The sequence below is a fragment of the Vombatus ursinus genome, unplaced genomic scaffold (assembly GCF_900497805.2).
Source record: "Vombatus ursinus unplaced genomic scaffold, bare-nosed wombat genome assembly UNPS02014813.1, whole genome shotgun sequence".
In the NCBI taxonomy this organism is placed as follows: domain Eukaryota; kingdom Metazoa; phylum Chordata; class Mammalia; order Diprotodontia; family Vombatidae; genus Vombatus; species Vombatus ursinus.
Window position 1 is genome coordinate 12,542,571 of NW_020954591.1, and position 21,293 is coordinate 12,563,863.

The following is a 21,293-nucleotide window of genomic DNA, read 5'->3' on the forward strand; positions in this document are numbered from 1 at the left end:
GGGAGGGAGGGAGAGAGAGAGAGAGAGAGAGAGAGAGAGAGAGAGAGAGAGAGAGAATGTATATGTGTGTGCAGGGGTGTTCAAAAAAGTACCAGGAGGGAATAAATACCAAGCTGAAAAAGAAGATATCTTTAGGGAAAAGACAACCTGTTGCCAGAAAGACTAGTCCCAAAAGACCAGAGAGTTTTTCTGGACTACAGCAGTATATTCTTTGACAGACTGGCTATTCTTGTAAACAACTTTAGGACTAGGTACAACCATGTTCAACCAGACCCATCTAGGCACACAGCCCCTGTGTTTTACCAAAATGACATTTTCCAAAATGATGAAGTCATGAAACCCCAGTGAAGTGAAACATTACAACAATAACAGAAAGCAGGAAGTAAACCTTACACTCAGAATGTCACCATCATTCAAGCATGGGGTAGCGGATTCAAGATTATAAGCCTTCTTCTTAATTAATTGTAGAATATGGAAGAAGAATAGAAAAAAAAATGAGAGTAGAGGACATCTTTTAGGCGACCTGTTCCTTCAACTGTGTATCCACAATAGTGGAGATGGAGCCAGAAAGAGGCTTTTGATTTCACTCAAATTGCCTCCAGAGGAAGGCATCTCATCACCAAAAACTTTGTTGGTCAGCATCATCTCACTGTTGAGCTTTTTGCCTCCTATCTACTTTGTATTGTTTGCCACAAGTTCAGATGCTGCTAGAGTGTCCATGTAGATCAGAGGTTCTTAATTTTTTTGTGTCATGGAAACCTTTGGCAGTCTGGCGCCTATAGACCCATTCTCAGAATGATATCTTAGATGCATAAAATATAATACATCGGATTTCAAAAGAAACCAATTGTATTGAAGTACAGTTATCAAGATATTTTTAAAAATCACACATTCCCTGTAATCTATCTATAGACCCATCAAGGGGTGAAGAACCCCTGCTCTAGTCATACATAATTACATTGAACCTGATTTCTCTTGACATTCTTCTGAGTCTGGAAAAAGTCTGGATTGAGAACACCTAAGCCTAAAACATTCCACTGGGGACAATGGGGCCTTTTGTCTACCAGATCAAGGCTGTCCCATCGAGGGCATAGAAGAATGGGAAATGAACCATGGGTTATTAAAAGACTTCTGCCTCAGGCTTTGCACCCCTATATAGACACCCCCTACAATAATAATTCTTAACAATTTGATCTTTTGAAATAGGAGTGTTTAACCCAACATGTAACACCTAAAATCCCCCAAATCACATAAACCACAGACACATCCTATTTCCATGACAGCAGATGGGTCAGTCTACACAGATAGAATAGTAGCTAGAATGGACACATTGAACTAAGATACACTCAGAACCTCTGACTCTAAAATGAGTGCTCTTTTCTATTGTACTTCCTTCCATATTTGCCTCCCTCCCATAGTAGCCACATGGCCAGGGCAAAAGTCACAGATGAGATTTGCCATCTGCATGGAGGGCAGGGTATGGAGGCTGAGAGGGGGGGAATTTTTACATTGGAAGCTCCCTGCACTGATGAAATCACGAGTCCAGACCAAAATAAATACCATTTATGGGATTCTTCTTGTATTCCCTGGCTTCATTTGAAATTTTATTCTCTTCTGTTTCTATTCATTTAATTTGTTATTTGTTGTTGTTACATGAAAAGTATTCAGGGAGACATTTGTGTAGCTGATGAACTAACTTAGCCTCTATCTTCAACACAGGCAATAAGTATTTAAAAAATTTTTTTTTTTTGCTGAGGCATTTGGGGTTAAGTGACTTGCCCAGGGTCACACGGCTAATAAGTGTCAAGTGTCTAAGGCCAAATTTGAACTTAGGTCCTCCTAACTCTCAAGGCCAGAGCTCTATCCACTGCTCCACTGCCCCTGACAGTAAGTATTTTTCTTTAACATTAAGTATTTTTAAACCCATCTTAAATGTATGATCAGCTATCCCTAATTATAGTTATCCTAATTCACTGGAGTTATGCTTGAACTTTACGGTACTGGAAGGGAGATAGAGAGAAATTCTAATGACCTTTCAACCAAGACATTTTAAAGTGTCCCTATTCAAGTACAATATAGCCTCACTATCTCCTTTCTTTCTTGGCCTCTGTTTTTTAAAATTGTCCTTCAAAACTTAATTTTTTTTTCAAGCTATGTTTAGCAAGAAATTTCACTTTTATTGTTTGCCCTTTATTCTGCTACAAAGAATATCCTTCAGGCTTGGGAAAGAGTAGAAACAAGAGAACAAACACAGGGATTGCTATCAAATAAATTGTTCATAGGTAATAATCACCTAGTTCCAGTTGCATATCAAACTAAATTCTTTGCTGCTAAGAATCCAAATAGAATAGAATCTGCATAGGGTCAATATAAACTTCTTAATTAAATCAGCATATAAAAAGAACAAATGAAGTGTTTTTCAGTCTCCTCATTCTTCTTATTTACTTGTTTTGACCTCTCATCTGATACTTCCTCCATTATTTCTTCCTCCTGCCTTCTAATTCCAGGAATTATCCTATTCCTGCTCTTATAAGAAGCTATTGCCTTTTGTAGAATCATCTTTTGGTGATCTATCTCATTTACCACCAGAGTGTATTTAGCAATTACTCTATGGAGAACACTCTTTTAGCCTCTGAGGGAAGTACAATGACAGATAAAGCCAGTTCCAGAGCCTCATGGAGAATACAATTTAATAACTAGCACAAATGAGTATAGTTCCATAGGTTTTTCCCTAACCATCTGAGTTTCTTTGAAGATGCAAAATCTGTCTGATTCTGTGAGCCTTACTTAGGGTTAATGTAGGATGAGAGCAATGACTAGGGGGAAACTAATTGGACTTTTTACCCTACAAGGTGGACAGTTGCCAAAGAGGAGGGAAATTTGCTTGAGTGAGATATTTAAAGAAAGTCGACAAGCCTTTAGAAGAAGGTAGAGCTTGGCCTGTTGCTAGATTAGGAGCTGTGACTGATATGGAACCTATGAGAGGATGGTGAAAATGGAGGTGAGGGAACATCTTTATTGTTCCTGGAGATTTTTAAGGCAGAAGCAGAAGTTTATAGGATATAAGTTCTGGACCATTCTCTGTAGTGGAGAGAGTGGACCAGTTCTGGTCTTTTCACCCAGAAAGTCTGTCCCACCATTCTACCAGCTGTGGCCCAAAGGCCTCTTTGCTTGAGGAAAAGGTTCATTCCATTCTAACACACAGTTCTAGAAGCACCAATTGTCTTTGGACCTGGGTGGGGGCTGGGGGGGGCCTGGGAAGGGGGGTTGGGACCTACTTCACTCTTTGTCCTTTATCAAGCCATTTTGGTTTACCTGGTGTTAGGTCTGAAGCATCCAGACTTAACCGTAGGACTGTTAGGTTTACCATTCTCACTCTCATTTTCACACTACTCCTCCTCCCCATCACTTTAGGAACAATTCTACCCTTGGCTCTAGCCCAGGATTTGCCCCAAAGGGAGAAAGTAAAAGAGATACTCAGTACAAACAGGAATAGGGTTTAAGACATGTGATTTATTCCTACTTGAAGAAAGCAATGATAAGTTTAAGAAAATCATAGCATGCATTAGAAAATTATAGAACAAAATTCAGTAGCTTGATTTCTTACAGGTATAGTCAGCTTAGAGGCTAATATTCAAGCTTCTTTGGAATTTAAAAAGTTTTTGCAAGGCTGCTAATTAGCTATGTTCCATCTCCACTCTTCATTGTCAGTTCAAACACAATGAGGGCCTGGAGGGACCAGGTGAGGAAAGAGAGAAAGAGTCTGTCCCTGCTGTAGGGCTATACTATCTTAGGGATGCCTTAGCCTCCCCTATCCTTGCCTTTGCCTTGGAGTGTTGTCTTAACTGGTTTTCAAACTCTCAGCCAAAGAGCCTTGGGGTTGGGCAGGAAGATCAGGTTGATAGCATGGTTAAGTCACTCTGTGAAGGAAGGGGGATCAATCAATAATCAATAAACATTTATTAAGCATCTACTATGTTCCAGGCACTATGCTAAGTGCTGGAGATGAAGAAAAAAAAAAGGCAAAAGACAGTCCTTGCCCTTAAGGAATTTACAATTGAATGGAGGAGACAACATGCAAATAAATATATACAAAGCAAGCTTTATATAATATAAATAGGAGATAATTAACAGCACAATAATTAATTGAGAAAATACTTCCCAAATACTTCCAAAGAGTTCCCCATAGCCTCTCAGACCACTCTGACTTAAGAAGGTAGGGAGATGGCAGTGGCATTTGAGGAAGGTCAAGATAGAGGAGGAATGCAGCCGCTCAAGCTCTGCTAGAAGGTTATTCTTTCTTGAAAATGCTTTTGCCTCCCTACTCTCCATAATGTTACTTTCTTTCAAAGTTTTGACCTCCCAATATGCTTAAATTTTCCCTACTAATGGAAGGGGATTCAAGGTTAGGGGCCAGGGTACACCTGAAAGGATTGAAGGAACTTTGTCTCTGGGTATAGGGACTACAGGTATGTGCTGCCTCATTTGATCTACAATAATTTTAAAAAAGGTTTTATTGATTCTGCTGAACACCACCCTCATTTCCTGATATATTATACTCTATCCATCAAATTCTTCTTTATAATAAAGAAAAACAATAAAATAGTTAAGCTAAACTATATGATACAATGATCAAGGTTGTAATCGTACTCCATATTACTCCACATAGTCTCTGAAGGAACTTTGTCCCCAGGTGTAGGGACTATGTGCCACCTCATTGAACTTACAATAACTTTTAAAAAGATTTTATTGATTCTGTTTTTTTATACCACTGTCATTTCCTGATATATTCCACTCTATCCACAAAGTTCTCCTTTATAATAAAGAAATACAATAAAACAGTTAAGCTCTGCTAAACTAGTTGATGCAATGATCAAGTCTGTAATCATACCCCATACTTACTACCCATAGTCTCATTTCCTATTACTGAGTAGGAAGGAGGAGTAGTTCATTATCTGTCCTCTGGAACCAATATTGGTCACCATATTATCTGATTTTAGCTTCCTTCTTTTAGTATTGTTTTCCTTTATGTTACTGTCATCAACGTACATGTTGTTCTTTTGGTTTTGTTCTTTTCCCCCTGCATCAGTTCCCACAATTCTGACCATATGTCTCTGACTTCACAAATCTATCATTTCTTACAATACATTTATATGCCACAGTTCACTCATCTATTTCACAATTCATAGGCACCTAGTTTGTTTCCAGTTTCTTGTTACCACAAAAGTATGGTATGAATACATAAATACATGTGTATATATATACAAATTTACACATGTACACACACGTAGAAAAAGAGAGCCCCACATGCTATCACCACATTCAAAAATAATAGAGAGAATATTTAGCTTCACAACAGTTCATGTGAAAAAGACTTAGTTGATTTAGTGGTGAACTTGCTCAATGAGGCAACAATGTGACATGGCAGTCAAAAGTTACTTTACTCATAGATTGCATGATCAAAACTATAGTCTAGAACAAGGAAAGCTATATTTCTTTTGTCTTCTGCCTTACTCAGACCAACTCTGGAGTATTTTGTTCAGTTTTGATGGAATCCTAATAAGCTGCCCCCGGCCCCAATATTTTAACTTCCTTATGGGCTCCACTGAACAGCAGGCATGTCCTGATTTAACCACACCACAGGTCCCCAGACTCAATACATCCACTGCCCCTAACTAGCCACTGCCCCCAGATCCAATTCACATATTTGAACAGGTGTGTCCTTGCACTCGACCACAATCACATAATCCATTTAGCCCAAGACAGGACCACAATGCCCAACTATCCATCTTGACCAAACAGCATCACAATAGCTAGCCAATGAGAAAACAGCATGACCCGGATGTTGGAGCACTGAACTGTAGAAGGGACCTCTCCCCTAATACCTAATCCCTTAACAAACTCCTCCTGCCTTCTTAAAATTCATAATTTCTGTCATGTAATAAGCATCATTACACTATAAATTTGTCTTAACTAAGTTGCCAGTTCCTCTTGGAACCCAGCCTGCTTCTGAGGGGCATCAATCCTCAGTAAATGCCTATACTTGGATTAGAAATGATCTGACTGAATTCTTTGAGATGACTCCTCATAACACACCATGAAACCACGATAGTTTGGTGTGCTACATTTTAGAGAGGATGTTGACAATCTGTAGCATGTCCAAAGGAAGGTAATCAGGAGGGTAAGGGGACTTGAAACCATGCCCTACAAGGATAGGTTTAAGGAACTGAGAAAAGACTTATGGGGACATGACAGCTGTCTTCAAGTATTTGAAGTGTAATGTTGGATGATGGACTAGGAGCAGGAGATTTGAGCTCAGTGTAAGGAAAATTAGAGCTATCCAGAAGTAGAATGAGCTTTTTGTCCGGATCTTTCTTTGGAGGTAGTAAGCTCCCCATCCTTGGAAGTCTTCAAGCACAGTTTAGGTGACCACTTGTAAGAGGATTTCTGTTTATATATATGTTGGACTAAGTGACCCCCGAGATTTCTTCTATCTCAGATTTTCAACTTCTATGATCTTATGATCTAATGATTATAGATTTGCCATTTCTAATTTTTATACTTCTTGAATATTTGAACAAAATTGTTATACAAATTAGAACACCATCAATTGTATTATAGGAGAAAAAATAATTAAAATAATTTAGGAAATTGAATTTTTAGAGCCAGAAAGGACCCTATACATCATGGAAAGAGTATTAGATTTGGAATCAGAGGCTCTGAGTTCAAATTCTGATTCTTCCACTCACTACTTGTGTGACCTTGGGCATGTTACTTTGAACTAATTTGTTCATCTCTAAAACGAGGGACTTGAACTAATGGTTTTTAAGATAACTTTCCATTTCTCAGTCTGTGGTCCTATGATCCCATGAACCCCTAATTTGATAGATAAGCAAACTGAGACCTGGAGGGGTTTAATAGTTTGTTCTGCTTGACTTGAAACTCCACGTGAATAGGGATTGAATTTTATCTAAGCTTTTTTATCTTAATCAATACCTAGAGCAGTGATTTGTAGATAATAAGCACTTAATGGATTTTTTTTCATTTATACAACTGCATAGTGGAGGAGTCAGAAGTATATCAAGTATTTATCTGCTATACCATGTTTTGAATTCTCATACAAATTAGAAAATCACATTCAACTTACAGTTTTCTGATCCCACAGCATAGCATAGATACCTAACCATACTTTCTAATTTACTTTGGACTGTATGCAGTTCATGATTTTGATTTTTTAGGGAAGGGGCAAAAATTTTCCTTTCTACTTGTATGCACTCCTTGAATGCTACTCTTCCTAGCAGCTCAGAGGTAAGTTGGTAGGCACAGTAGAAAGAGCACAGGCTCTGAAGTCAGAGATCCTGCATTTAAATTCTGCATGGGAAGTTTACCGCTTGTGTGACATAGTTCAAATTGTTTCAACTCCCACTTCAGTTTTCTATGAAAAGTGTGTTATATGCATTAATTCATTTTAGTCTCACAACAGCTCTTTAAGATAGATAATATAGATAATTTAAAGGTGAGGAAACTGAGTCTCAGAGAGGTTGTGACATGATCATGGTCACAGAGCTAATAAGTATCCACAGCACGATTTAGACCTGGGTTTTCCTGACTCCAAATCCATCATTCGTTGTGACAGGCTAAATATTCACTCTTCATGCTCCACCTGAAGTACCAGCTCCCTTACAGAGAAACCAGAAAGAGTAGTGTAATGCACAGTGATGGATTCGATGTCAGAAAGATCGAGTTTCAGATCCTGCCTTTGACAGTATCTTTATGACCATTGGCAAGTCTCTTTGCCTCTTTGACCCTTGGTTTCCTCAAAATGGGGATAATCAATACCTGTCATGAAGTTATGAGACACATCTGGGATACTGTATATATGTATGCAAACTTTAAAGCCGCGCCCACAGGTTCCCCGTGCCAACGCCACTTTCTTTGCACTTGAGACTCTGCCGGGCAGGTCGGTCACTTCCCCCAGCAAAGTATTTCCAACTCCCAACTCCAGTTGTATCCCTCCTGGCCCAGCCCCTGGTCTCTGCACGCGGTCATTACAAGGAACAACACTAAAGTAGGGTTTCCCCCGCTCTTCTACTTTGCAGCAGTTACGAGGGAATTTGTGGTTGGTGACGCGCAGCCTTAAGAGCCACCTGCAGCGCTTGGCGCGCCAGACTGGGGAGGGATCTGCGGGCTCTGGGCCCGCAGCCGCCGGCCTGGGGGACCCCTGTGGCACAGGAGGCCATGCTGATGTTCTGGCTCCAAGGCGGCCGCGGCCAGCTCCGACTACTCGGTAAGGACCTCCCCTAGTAGAGCCACGCTCCCAACCTCCTTCTTTCGCTCTCCCTCCTTCCTTCACTCCACCGCCGCCGGCTCTCCTTTCTTTCCCTCCTGCCGACTTTTTGCCTGCCTCCCCAGTCCCCACGCGCACTCTCTATCCAGCTCCATTTTGCGCTCTCTTTCAATCTTTCTGCCCCACTCCTTTGCCTTCCTTTCTTCCCCGGTTTTCAGGCGTCTTCCTTGCCCCTCCTCTTTTTCATCTGACCCTCCTCATCCGGCCTTCTCCTTCCCCCTCCAATCGCTTCGAACTTTTCCTCCGTTTCTTGCTTTTCCCCTTTCGTTCATTCCCTTTCCTTCCTCTGGAACTCATGCCTCTTGCTCTTCCCTCCATCCCAAAGCGGCGTACTCTGATTACCGGCCATCATCTCTTCTCCAGTCCCGTCCCGTTGAGCTGCCCCATCCCCCGTCAGTCCCCAGAGAGACTCCCATCTCTCCCAGGTCCATACCCGCCTGGGGGCACTGTGTGGCCGCGGGAGTTTGGCGTCCGGAGTCTGGTGGGAGAAATCGGACTCCGAGGTCGGGGTGAGCTGGCAGCGGACGGTCTCGCTGTGGACTTCGTGGGAGGGTGCAACGGAGAGTTGCGCAGGGGCATCCATCTCTTCCTGATGGTTTTGGTAATGGAACGAACTGTGGGGAAAAACATGCTCTCAGCACTCTTTCACCCCCGACAAAAAAATTCGTCAAGAAAAAAAAAAGAATTCAAAAGACGGTTCAGGCAGTAAAAACGCTTTGTATAAACAAAAATAAAAGCATACAATTATAATTCAAATACTAAATTATTGTTTCTCCAAATCTCAGTAGTTTGACTCAAGCAAGGTGAAGCAGCTGTAATGGAAAGGGTTTGGAGTTGGTTTTGGATTGTCTACTATCTGACTGTAAGTCTCTTAATTTTTCTGGACCTCATTTTCCTCCTCTGTAAAATAAGGAGGTTGGACTGGACTAGACTATTTCCAAAGTCTTTTCCAGCTTTAAAACACAGGTTTTAGATGGAGGGTTCTTTTAAGGACCTTGAAGTCTGCGTTTCCAAAACAAACAAACAAACAAACAAAACTAAAGAAAACAAAAACAAAACTTTGTTTCTGTCGTTTTCCTCTGAAATCTGTGAAAAACTACCAAAATCTTTTTCCAATCCACCCCAAACCTCAGGAGTTAAGCTCAGGTTGAGACCCTAGAGAAGGGAAGAGAGCTGCTGACAAACCCTGTTCTCAAAGCTTAGTGGGGGGCCCCTATGTTCGATAAAAGATCTGCTGAATTAAAATGCTTCTTGGGAGTGAGATGAATTAATTCTTCCAGAACATCTGAATTCAATTCAACGAATGTTAAGTGATTATTAAGAGGTTGTGTGGTAGTGTGGATAAGGGGCCTGTTTTACTCTGGGGATTTATCTACTGAATCCTGATATACTGGAAAGACCATTTGCTGTCAGAAAGCATTGGTTTCAATCCTGCCTCTAACTCATATTAATTGTATAATTATGGGAAAGTCACATAACAGAAAATTCTCTTTAAAAAAAAAGCTACTAAATTAGAGATGAATTACCAATCTGCTTGGATGGATGGAATTTCCACATTGGGATTTAGCCACATTGATGAAATCATAGGTCCAGATCAAGTGACAAGAAGAACAAGAACCACCACCACCACCACCACCACCACCACCACCATTACTACTACTATTACTACTACTACTACTACTATTACTATTATTATTACTACTACATGCCAGCCTTTTGTGGGGGTTCAAAGCAGTAGCCCTTGTCCTCAAGAACTTTAAAATCTAGTGGGGAAGGTGGGAGAACTATGCACAGAGACTTAAATTAGAAAAATGATTAAGTGTATAACAGAATGGACTGTGATTTAAGGAAGGAAGAATCACTTCTGAGTCCTGGCATTGCCATGTGAGCAGTCAGAAAGAGAAACATGGAGGATTCAGCTGGGGCCTTGAAGGAGAAGAATTTCAATAGTTGGAAATAGGGAAAAGATACATAAAGCTATAAAGGTAAATTATAGCCAAGTTGTAATGCCAGACAAAGGAATTTATATTTTATTTACAGGAGAGCAGATTATTAGAGCTAGAAGGGGTCTTAGAACATTTAGGTCCTCATTTTATAAATGAAGAAACTGAGGCTCAGAAAAATAAAGTGATTTGCTTAAGGTCACCCAAGTAGTACATGGCAGAGTCGGGACCCCCATATAAGCCTTTTGACTGCTATTCTAGTTTTCCTTCCTCAGTACTAGGATTGAGTAGGTAGGCAGTGGTGAGCTGCTGAAAGGCTCTAATCTAGAGAGTGATGTAGTCTGACCAATGCTATTTAGAATTCTTGGGAATAAGCCATTTATAAAAAGTTTTCCTTGAATAAAGTAATGGGTTATATTTTACTTCTACAATGTAAAAATGAGTTGAAATTCAGCCTTAGACACTTGGTAGCTGTGTGACTCTGGGCAAGTCACTTAACTTCCATTTGCCTCAGTCTCCTCAACTGTGAAATGGGAAACTATAAAAGTTCAAGTTGGAAGGTATCTCTAAAGGTTATATAGTCTAAGAAGATTTTTGTTTACTTTCTAAGACCAGAAGATCAATCTAACCAATTATTTTGTATTGTTTATATCTTAGTTTTTGTGTACAACCAGGACTTGTCTTTGGTAGATGTATGTGATGTCAGGGGCATCATCCTATTTCTCTTCATAATACCTCCTGCCCCCATAATAGTTGGGATTCCATCTTTAGATCTTAGCTTTGGTTTCCCAAATTAAATGTTAATTCCTGTAGGAAGAAGGAAGCCTGTTATTAGACATTTATGCCTTTATCTGAGTGAATTTCAAAACTTTTCCTGAAAATAGGTTTTCATGATGAGGAATGGAGAAAGACCATGAGAATTCTAGAAATAAGAAAATAAGTTTTTAAAGTGATGGTTGGGGAGATGGGAGTAAAACTCAGCAGATTTAAGAGGCTATAGGATACTGAAGATTAGTTTTACCTAATAAGCATATTTTCCTAGTGTCTAGTTTGGTTGCTAGGGAGATAAAGCTTTGACTTCTCTTCAATCCAAAATACCAAAATGCCTATAGATTCCAACACAAAAGATACATCTGAAGAAGAGATAAAGCTTTTCAACCATAGACCTTGTGGTTACCCAGAAGAGACAACCCCCAGCTTCCATCAAAACTTTAGCAGCTAATCAATTGGATAGACCTCACTGGCTAAAAAGTTCCCTTTTGATTTCATGCACTCAGTGATGAAAGACATGAAGTCACCGGAGGTGATGGAATCTGATCACTATCTTGAGCATCCGCAAATATTGATAGCTTTTGGACCCAATCTTTCAACTGTTTTATAGGAACTAGCATGTCTAGAGTAAATCCGGGAGAAAATGCATCCCTAACATTCATCCTGAACAAATTAGGTATCATTAACAGCAGAAATTTGTAACTTGCATCATAATCCCTCTTCTTATCTATTTCTTATACCAGATGTGTTAATCATCCTGGTCTCTGTAGCCAGTAGATCAATTGACAAGCATTATTTGGCACCTATGATGTGCTAGTCACTGAGGATGCAAAGACAAAAAATGGAACAGTCTCTGCTCTCAAGGAGCTTACATTCTAATAGGGAAGACCATATAGTTCTCTATATAAGTATCTAGAGCATAAGAGCATACACAACAAATGCAAAATAAATACAAGAATTACAGAAGGGGACACTACAATATGTGTTCATTGGTTGCTAGTGGGACTAGTTAATAGTCTAAATTGAGGAACCATTCAACTTAACAGTAGGAAATGTCTTTTATTTTGCCATTGTGATCACCAGGCAATCTATTTCTATAACCTAGCCAACATGACTTTCATGGAACATTTTTCTGTCTAGGTTCCTTTTTTGTGTCAATAATCATTAGTAATATTGGTCTGTAGTTCTCTTTATTCTTTCCTTTTCAAGTATTAACATTTCATTTTTCTCAAAAATAGCTTGGTAGAGTGTTTTCTTTTCAATTTTTGAGATATTTGTGTGGCATTGCTACTAATTTAAATGCTTTTTAAATTTAAACTTTAAATATTTTAAACAATTTTAAATTGTTTTGATTTTGTTTTGCAGTTGTTATTTCAGTAATGACATTTGGATCTACTGCAAACCAAGAACCACCTGTAATAAAATGTGTGTTAATTGATCACAAGATGAATGATTCATCAATAAGGACATCATCAACAACATTTATGGTAAAATAATGTTAAGTTTTTTTTAAACCTGACAACAGAAGACATTATTCCAGAGACTCTGCTTAGGCTTTGTTCAGCTCCTTTGTAGGGTATGAATGAACTTTACTTGTACCTAGGTCTAATACCTTTGTATATTTGTTGTTAAGTGAGTCAGCATGGAACTGTGGAAAGAGAACTACCTCTGGACTCAGAGAACATGGGTTCAAATCCCATTCCTGATGATTATTACCTGTGAGACTTTGTACAAATTACTTAACCTATCAAGCCTCATCTATAAAATGAGGGGTTGAGCTAAATCATTTTAAGGCCCCTTCCAGCTCTAGAATAGTAAGTTCTATAGGCATCTGAAACTCAACATATCCAAAATAGAACTAATTATCTTTCTCCCCAATCCCTCCCCTCTGCCCAACTTTCCTATTAACGTTGAGGACACCATTGTTCTTTCAGTCACCTAGGTTGGAAACCTTGATGTGTCATCCTCAACTCCTCACTTGCACTCACCTCACATAATGCAATCCGTGGTCCAGTCTTCTTCTTTCTACTGTCACGTCTCTCATTTACATTTTCTTCTCTCACACAGCCACCACTTTAGAATGAGCTCTTATGACCTTTTGCCTGGATTGTTGCAAGATGCTTTTAATTAGGCTCTTTGCCTCAATTCAATCTATTCTCCACTCAGTTGTCAACTGATTTTCCTAAATCCTAGGTCTGACTCTTTCACCCCCCTAATCAGTAAACTACAGTGGCATCTATTACTTCCAGGATCAAATATAAACTCTGCTTAGCATTTAAAGCCCTTGACTACCTAGCCCCTTCCTACGTTCCCAGTATTCTTACACTTTACCCCCTCTGATAACTCTGCAATCCAGCTGCCCTGGTCTACGTTCCATCTCTCTTCTCTGTAACTTTTCACTGACTGTTTCTCCAACCTTAGAATGTTCTACTCCCTCACTTCAGCCTCTTCTCTTTCTTGGCTTCTTTTAAGATTCAGCTCAAATCTCACCTTCCGCAGGAGGACTTTCTCTGTCCTCCTCACTGCTATTGACTTCCTTCTACCCTGTATATATCTTATATGTTTGTGGTTATTTACATCTTTTCTCCTTGAGGGCAGGGACAGTATTTTGGCCTTTATCTGCATCCATAGGACTTAGTACAGTGCCTGGCACTCAGTAAGTACTTAATAAATATTTCTTGACCTTCAAAATGGTCCTATAATACTGTGGTCATTACTTGAATGACCAAAAGGCAGTGAGAGAGAGGTACATTTGGTTGATTAAAACATTCAGTGAATCTGTAGAATTTTTTTTAAAAAACCCTCTGGTTTAGTCATGTCCAACTCTTTATGACCCCATTTGGGGTTTTCTTGGCAAAGATACTAGAGTGGTTTGCCAGCTCATTTTACGGATGAGGAAACCAAGGCAAACATGGTTAAATGACTTGCCAGGGTCATACAGCTAATAAGTGTCTGAGGCTGGATTTGAACTCTGGTCTTCTTGACTCCAGGCCTAGTGCTCTATCCACTGAGCCACCTAATTGCTCTCTAAAAATACTATAGTAAAACAAATTCACTGATGCATTGATGACACTCCAAATTCAGATCCATAAAGTCTACTTGGAAATTCAAACACTAATATTGATTCTCTCCTCTTTCATTGAGTACAGTAGCCTTCTGGGAATGAAGAAAAGATGAAGACCCAGAATTTCAGAGCTAGAGGGGGCGCCAGAGCCTTTTCTCCCCTCTCTGTCTCTCTGTCTGTCTCTCCAGTCAAATATTTCCATCTAGCTGGCAGAATGTGTCCCATGAACCTGGAAGCCTATGTTGCTGGGTAATCTGCCTGGCCACAGAGTGAGCGTAGATCCAGCACTTCTTTAGAACATAGCTGAGTAAATGGTGCAAATGATGGAACTATATATAGTCTTAAAGAGTTGCCTGGGACACTGAAAGGTTAAGTGATTTGTCCAGGAGCACACAGCCAGTATGTGTCAGAGATGGAACTTGATCCTAGGCCTTTCTGACTCAGACCAGCTCCCTGTCCACTGCTCTGCCAAGCTGCCTCATACATATACACCCACTTAAATAACAGAGTGAAAAGCTGATTAAAAAGAGAACTTCTCCTTTAAAAAATTGATTATTGTATGAAGGACCAGCCTCAAATTCAGGAAAACCTGGGCTCAAATTCAGCCTCTGGAACATACTGCCTCTGGTAAGTTCCTTAACTTTGGGCAAGTCATTTAACTTTTTAATGCCCCAGATTACTCTCTTAAGACTGTAATTTTCAGAATTTACTCATCTAAATTGGTAGAGGGCTCAGGAGTTCAGTTTGAACTGATGAAATTACAGATATAAACAAAAAAATGTAATAATGGATTACAATGAGACCTGATGCCCTGAGGAGGTATCTGAAGAGAACATCTGATAGGCTAAATGTTAAAGTGTCTAGTTCTTGAGTCAGGCAAAAATGTAGAAATGTATAACTCTGTTCTCGCCTTTACTTCTGGAAGAGTGCCATCCATGTACCAGTGAGACAGCCTGCTCTGTTTTTGGATTGTCTGCCTTGGTCTGGCTCATTCCAGGCCTCACTGGCTCCAGCCCTGTACAGGCCTTATAAAAGAGCAATTGCTGTTGAGAAACAGAAAGAAAAGCATATGCCGACCAAGTAACAAATGCTGCTTACATGAAACTGGGACAATTCATGAATGGTATAGACTGCACAACACTGAAGCCCTTGTGAGTGGGCTGGTGCTCACAGGAGGAGAGAAGGAGAACATTCTCTGCCCCTTGATCAAAGACAAAGAATTGCCCCTATTCTTTCTTGTCCAAGTGAGAGTTGGGTTCCATGTTAAGGGCCGTCCAATTTTTAAATTCTATGTCTATTTCTAAGGTATTTGTTGTTGTTAAGTTGTTGTTCAGTTGTGTTTGGCTCTTTGTGACTCCATTTGGGGTTTTCTTGGCAAAGGTGCTGGAGTGGTTTGCTATTGCCTTCTCTAGCTTGTTTTACAAATGTGGAAATTGAGGCAAACAGAGTTAAGTGATTTGTCTAGGATCACACAGCTAGTAAATGTGTGAAGCTAGATTTGAACTCAGGAAGAGGAGTTTTTCTGACTCCATGTCTGACATTCTATCCACTACACCACTTAGCTGCCCCAAGATATTTTATAGATATGATGAAAACATAGAACTAAAGATAAATGCTCCAGTAAGATCAATATAAAAAAAGATCAATATCAAAATACACATATGGCCTATGCCCAAGAGGAAGAGACCTTTTTTTCATGAAGTGTTTCTTTGCTCCATATCATAAGTAATATGATGTCACATACTTGGAGTCAGAGGACCTGGGTTCAAATTCTGGCCCTTCTACTTCAACAAATTTGATGTTGAGCAAATCACTTAACCTCTCTGGTTTTACTTTCCTCATCTATAACATGAATCAGTTGAAATTATCCCATTCAGAGATAGCAATCCATGAATTCCAGCTCTGATTCCCATGATTCTGTAAGACCTGACATCAAGGCACTGCAGGTGGTGTAAGACAGAAACCACTGCTTCACCTTCTTTCATGGGCCTCATTAACATTTGAGGCAGCAAAAAATTAGATCCAAGAAATCATTATGGATTTCTAATTCTTGTTGACCTAGTTCCCATGTTATTCTTAATCATTGTAGTGTATGTTTCTCATCAGTAAACTACCATTTGCTTATTCCTTTTGAGTGCTGTAATAATTGCTTAATGCTTATGAAAGTATTTGAAGATGCAACTGAAAGTTTATTTAACTTTTCAGCTATTTTATTATGTGTATATTACATATATATCATATATATTCTAGACAATGGGGCTACCAAAGTGTTTTGTGAGGTGATATGAAAAATATAAATATTCAATAAAGTTTTTGTTAAAAATGTGGCCATAGTCTTTTCTACTGCCATTTGTATGAATTTGTTCATTTTGCAATGCAGGCATCAAATCTAATGAAAGACCTTGGATGTTCCTTGAGGCCTGAAAGCCCAGGAGTTGTGTATGAAGCAGCTGAGACAGTTGAAGTAGACATTTTTGAAGCTGTTACATTGCAAGTGATGTTGAGTATCCCAGGGAACATTTCATGCACTTGGTTCTTTAAGAATAACTCCACAGATTGCCAACCTGACTTTGATTTACAAAACAGGTAAGCAGTGAGGTAAACACACTAAGAACAGCCTTGAGGAAGCACTTTCTTGCTCTAAAATGTAGTTCAATTGTAATTTTTAAAGTTTCTTTTAATTCCTGCATGAAACAATTTGACTGGAGGAGGGATGGAGTGGAAAATCTCTCCACCAAATAGTGACATACCTATAAATTAATATATACATTTTATGGAATTTTCTGGAACTCAGAAAGGTTAAGCAACACATCTGTGGTTGGTCATATATTTACTGTCAGAAGCAGGATTTGAATCTTCTTGACCTTCTTTGAATCCAACTCCAGAATTCTATCCGTTATTCTGTATTGCCTCTCATTGAATAAAAGTGATATACAAATAAATTTAAATCCTAGCAAATTGGTGTATGATATAGAAAATTTACACTTGTGTACTCTTTATTAAAAACTCTTCAGATTGGTCAATAGCTGTGGCCAAGAACTGTCCATGGAGTAGGCTTTAAGGTCATCAGGACCTAATAATTGTTCACTACTTTAGATTTGCCTGTATCCATAATGAATGGTGTGAAGCGATTTATCTTTAGTGCTAACTGAAGTGTGGAAGTGAGTGAAGTGAAGTAGTGAGGAGCCAGAAACAAGTGGATGGTTGGATGAAACTAAAGGAGAAACTTGGGATCAGAGGCAGGAGGCCCATCCAGAGTCCCAAAGTGTATATCGGTAGTACAGTAGTGTCAAGATCCAAAGGGCAAAATAGGCAAGCCTAGACTAAGGTTGGTCGAGAGCCCCAGAAATTGGATCTCCAAATGCTCATAAGACCTTGGAGACCATTTAGTTCTCCTCATTTTACTGATGAAGAGACTCAGGGCAAAGCCCGTGCTTCTGTCCTTTCCAGTCCTGCAGTTTCGAGCTAACCAGCAGCACACTTCCAACCTTGACTATTTCAGCACATGCAGATTTCACATGTGGACAGCTCCCCACCACAGCTCAGGTTTCCAATATTGGAAATGACTAGATTTGTTTTGTGGCTGACAAATTGAAATGTTGGTAAGAAAAGACTTTCTGGAGTTTGTACAAAGAACGTCCTGGGATATCTTGTTTTTTAAGTGATTAGTGTGCGTAGGTGACAGGTATTTGCAACCTTTCATTTTAGTTACATTCATAGGTAGCTCCAAAGGAAAAGAGTATTAGTTGTATCCTTTGTATCTCAATATTTTACAATATATGATATTTTTATGCAATATGTCAGGGAGGATTTGAACTTTCTACAACAAACTTTTCATTTTTATTATTTCTCTAAACCAAAATTTAAGAGATTCAGAGATTATGTTCTAATTGAAATATAGCTTGCTGTAGTGGGAAAAAATCCTTCATCAGGAGTTAGGAGACTGCTTCCATCTAGCTGTGTGTCCATGGACAAAACCCTTCACATCTCTGGTCCTCTGATTCTTCATCTGTAAACTGAGATTTATGAGATGGTCCCTGAGGTCTCTTTCATCTCTAAAATTCTTTGAATTTTGCTTCCCTTTTCTCCCCCCTGCTGCTGTCACTCCTTAAAGACCAATCATCATAGATGTGAAGGACAAACAGGATACAATCCATCTGTATCCATTTTAGTAGTATTAACTATTCCACCTCCCTCTCCAGGCACACAGGGAACCATTTGGTGTATTACAGAAGTCATTCAATAGACAAGAAAATACTTTTGTAGGAGTGCAATACTAAATGACGCTCTGATGGCCCGAGAAAGGTGAAGAGCCCTCACCTCTGAAATTCATCACTGGCCACAAGGGAGCAACCTAGACAGCAGAATGTGTGTGTATACATATGTGCATACAAACATACACATATACATACATATATGCTGTGATTGTGAATTGCATGCAGAGCAGAGGTCAGTCAGTGTTCAAGGTAAATTAAATCAGTAACTATTTTTCAGACCAGTGCACATGCTTTTGAAGTTTCGTTCCAGATCTTTGGACACATTCACTTTCTTTTCCTCTTTTGAAGTACTTTTCAGATTGATGTGGCATAGTTATTTCTTTTAATTTGAGTTAAAATAAAGAACTTTATTAACAGTTGAAGGCTTGTTGCTCAGAGGCATGTTACTGAAAATCTTAGTGATACCATATGTCCACAATTCTTTTCATCAGATTATGGTGAAAAACAGAGGAGAAACCTTCCTTTGGTTCCCTTCCCTTGGTGTGTGTGTGTGTATGTGTGTGTATTTATGTGTGTGTGTGTGTGTGTTTGGGAAGGTGGAGTGGGATTAGGGAGAATGTTTTCCGGAAAGAAACTATCTGTATTAACTCTTGGCATTTACTTAATTGGATTGAATTGAGTGCTTTTCCTTTACACACACACACACACACACACACACACACACACACACATACACTCCAATTTTATTTTGGTTATTAAAAAAAAGGCTAATGGAATCAAAGAATTTTAGAATTAGAGATTTTGTTCCATAGTTACTGAACTAGCCTTGGAAATATTCATAATTTGCTCATGGATTCACAAAGTGTGGGACTTCTACTTGTGAGGCTACAAAGCATCCTGGATGAGTGTGGATGACTCAAACCCAGGTCATCACCACTACACAATAAAACACATCTTACTGACTCACTGGCAGCATCATTTTCAAATATGAATGTCGATCTGTAATACTATTACATGCATGTGTACATGTGTATAGTGTATGATGTGGGTGCCCTAATGGCCAAATAGAGTGCAATACCAAATTTACTACTAAGGAATAACTTGGGAATGAGAACCACTGACTGCATCAGTGCTGTTCTTTTGAAATTCACTTGGAACAATAATCACCATTGCTAGTTTTGATAAGGTGAGATTAATTGGCCTAATTTTTAAAAAATGTCCACTCAAACAGATAACAGGAAAGGGATAAAGGGAAAGGAACAAAATGAGGAGTGAAAAGAGGTGGAAAAGTAAAAGCCTAAGTGAGGGTGTTGGACTTCCATAGTGGTTGCCATCCATGACATCTCTCTGTTTCTAGTGGTTTGTGTCTAGGGGTCAAGAAACTTTGAAAACTTATTTTAAAGATGTAGTAGTTGATAGCAACTCTATTCTGTGACTAGGGAATTGTGGTTAAGATTGAGGAATTGATGGCAGTGACTCTGTTGGACAAGGGGGAGCTAGGTGGTGCAGTGGATAGAACACTAGATGGGGAGTCAGGAAGACCTGAGTTCAAATCTGGCCTCAGACACTTACTAACTGTGTGATCCTGGGTAAGTCATCTAACTTCTGTCTGCCTCAGCTTCCTCATCTGAAAATGGGGATAATGATAAGACCTACCTCCCAGAATTGTCAGGAGGATCAAATGAAATGATAATTGTGGAAGTACATAGCACAGTACCTCGAACATAATAAGCATTTTATAAATCTTACCTCGGGCAGCTAGGTAGCTCAGTGGATAGAGTGCCAGGCCTGAAGTCAGGAAGACTTATCTTCTGAGTTCAAATCTGGTCTTAGACACTTACTAGCTGCATGACGCTGGACAAGTCACTTAACACTGTTAAGTTTCTTCATCTGTAAAATGAGCTGGAGAAGGAAATGGCAAACTACTCTAGAATCTTTGCCAAGAAAACCCCAAATGGGGTCACAAAGAGTTAGACACAACTGAAATGACTCAATAACAACAAAGTCTTAGGTGGTATTATCATTTATTATTGTTATTAATTATAGTTCCTGAACTCATCACCATTACCTATTTGCCCACAATAGCCACACAGTGTGACAATCTGGCTTTGTCCATACTGGCTCACTTTAGGTTTACATTTACATATCTAAGCAAGGGTAGGGAGTCATCTGATTTGTTAATCTGGTATCTCACAATACACAGGAAAGGTCTTCCATTTGCCTGCAGGTCACCGGAAGAAATGGGAGTGAATCCACTTTAAATACCCCTGCTAGCCCAGTCCTCACTTCAAATGAGCTATAGTCTTTAGAACTTCTTTGTTATAAATCAGTTAGGCATTAGGTCAATAAACACTTATTAATAACAAAGCTATCACTTGAAGGAATAGTTAAAACTTTAACTTTTTAGATTTAGGGATTTAGGGACCAGTTTACAGAGTCTGAAAAACTTTTATGTGGGGCTGTTGCAGTCAGGGAGTTGTGTTAAATATTGGAAGTAGATCATATGTATAGTGGGTATTGTATTTCTTGCTTTCTCAATGGGTGAGGGAGGGACTGGAGGAAGAGAGAAAAATTGGACCTGAAAATAAAAATAAATTGGAATTAGAGATATAAGCTAGTGTGACTTCTTAAACATGGAAGTTTCATTGAACCAGTGAGCTTTCCTAGTGAGATGGAAATTAACTTTGTAGTCTATTTTAAAAACAAAGATTATGTAAATTTTATAGTCTACTTAAATAACACCTGGTAAGGTTTGAAAGGGAGAACTAAATGCATACAGATTGCACTGTGACAAAAGAAAATGTTACTTGGAAAAAAGAGTATAAAAAATTATGATTGTTAAAAATTATCTTGGACTTTATCCACTTGTTTTCCCCTAGGGAAATATTTCTTTGAAATTATAATGGGACTTAGTGGAAAATATTATTTCACGTTCATATAACATCTAAAGA

General features: G+C 39.1%; 1 protein-coding gene across 5 annotated transcripts in view; it reads left to right on the top strand.

Annotated features, from left to right (window-relative positions):
• The first annotated feature begins 7,955 nt into the window (after nt 1-7,955).
• FLT3 (fms related tyrosine kinase 3) overlaps nt 7,956-21,293 on the top strand; it is a 74,641-nt gene continuing 61,303 nt past the window's right edge. For 3 of the 5 annotated variants that reach the window (XM_027835221.1, XM_027835224.1, XM_027835225.1), the window contains exons 1-3: nt 7,957-8,287; nt 12,427-12,548; nt 16,506-16,711. In XM_027835221.1, the coding sequence (XP_027691022.1) occupies nt 8,239-8,287; nt 12,427-12,548; nt 16,506-16,711 (377 nt within the window). In that variant the 5' untranslated portion in view covers nt 7,957-8,238. Of the gene's footprint in view, nt 8,288-12,426; nt 12,549-16,505; nt 16,712-21,293 lie in introns of all 5 variants that reach the window. The other 2 variants (XM_027835222.1, XM_027835223.1) reach the window with 1 other exon arrangement.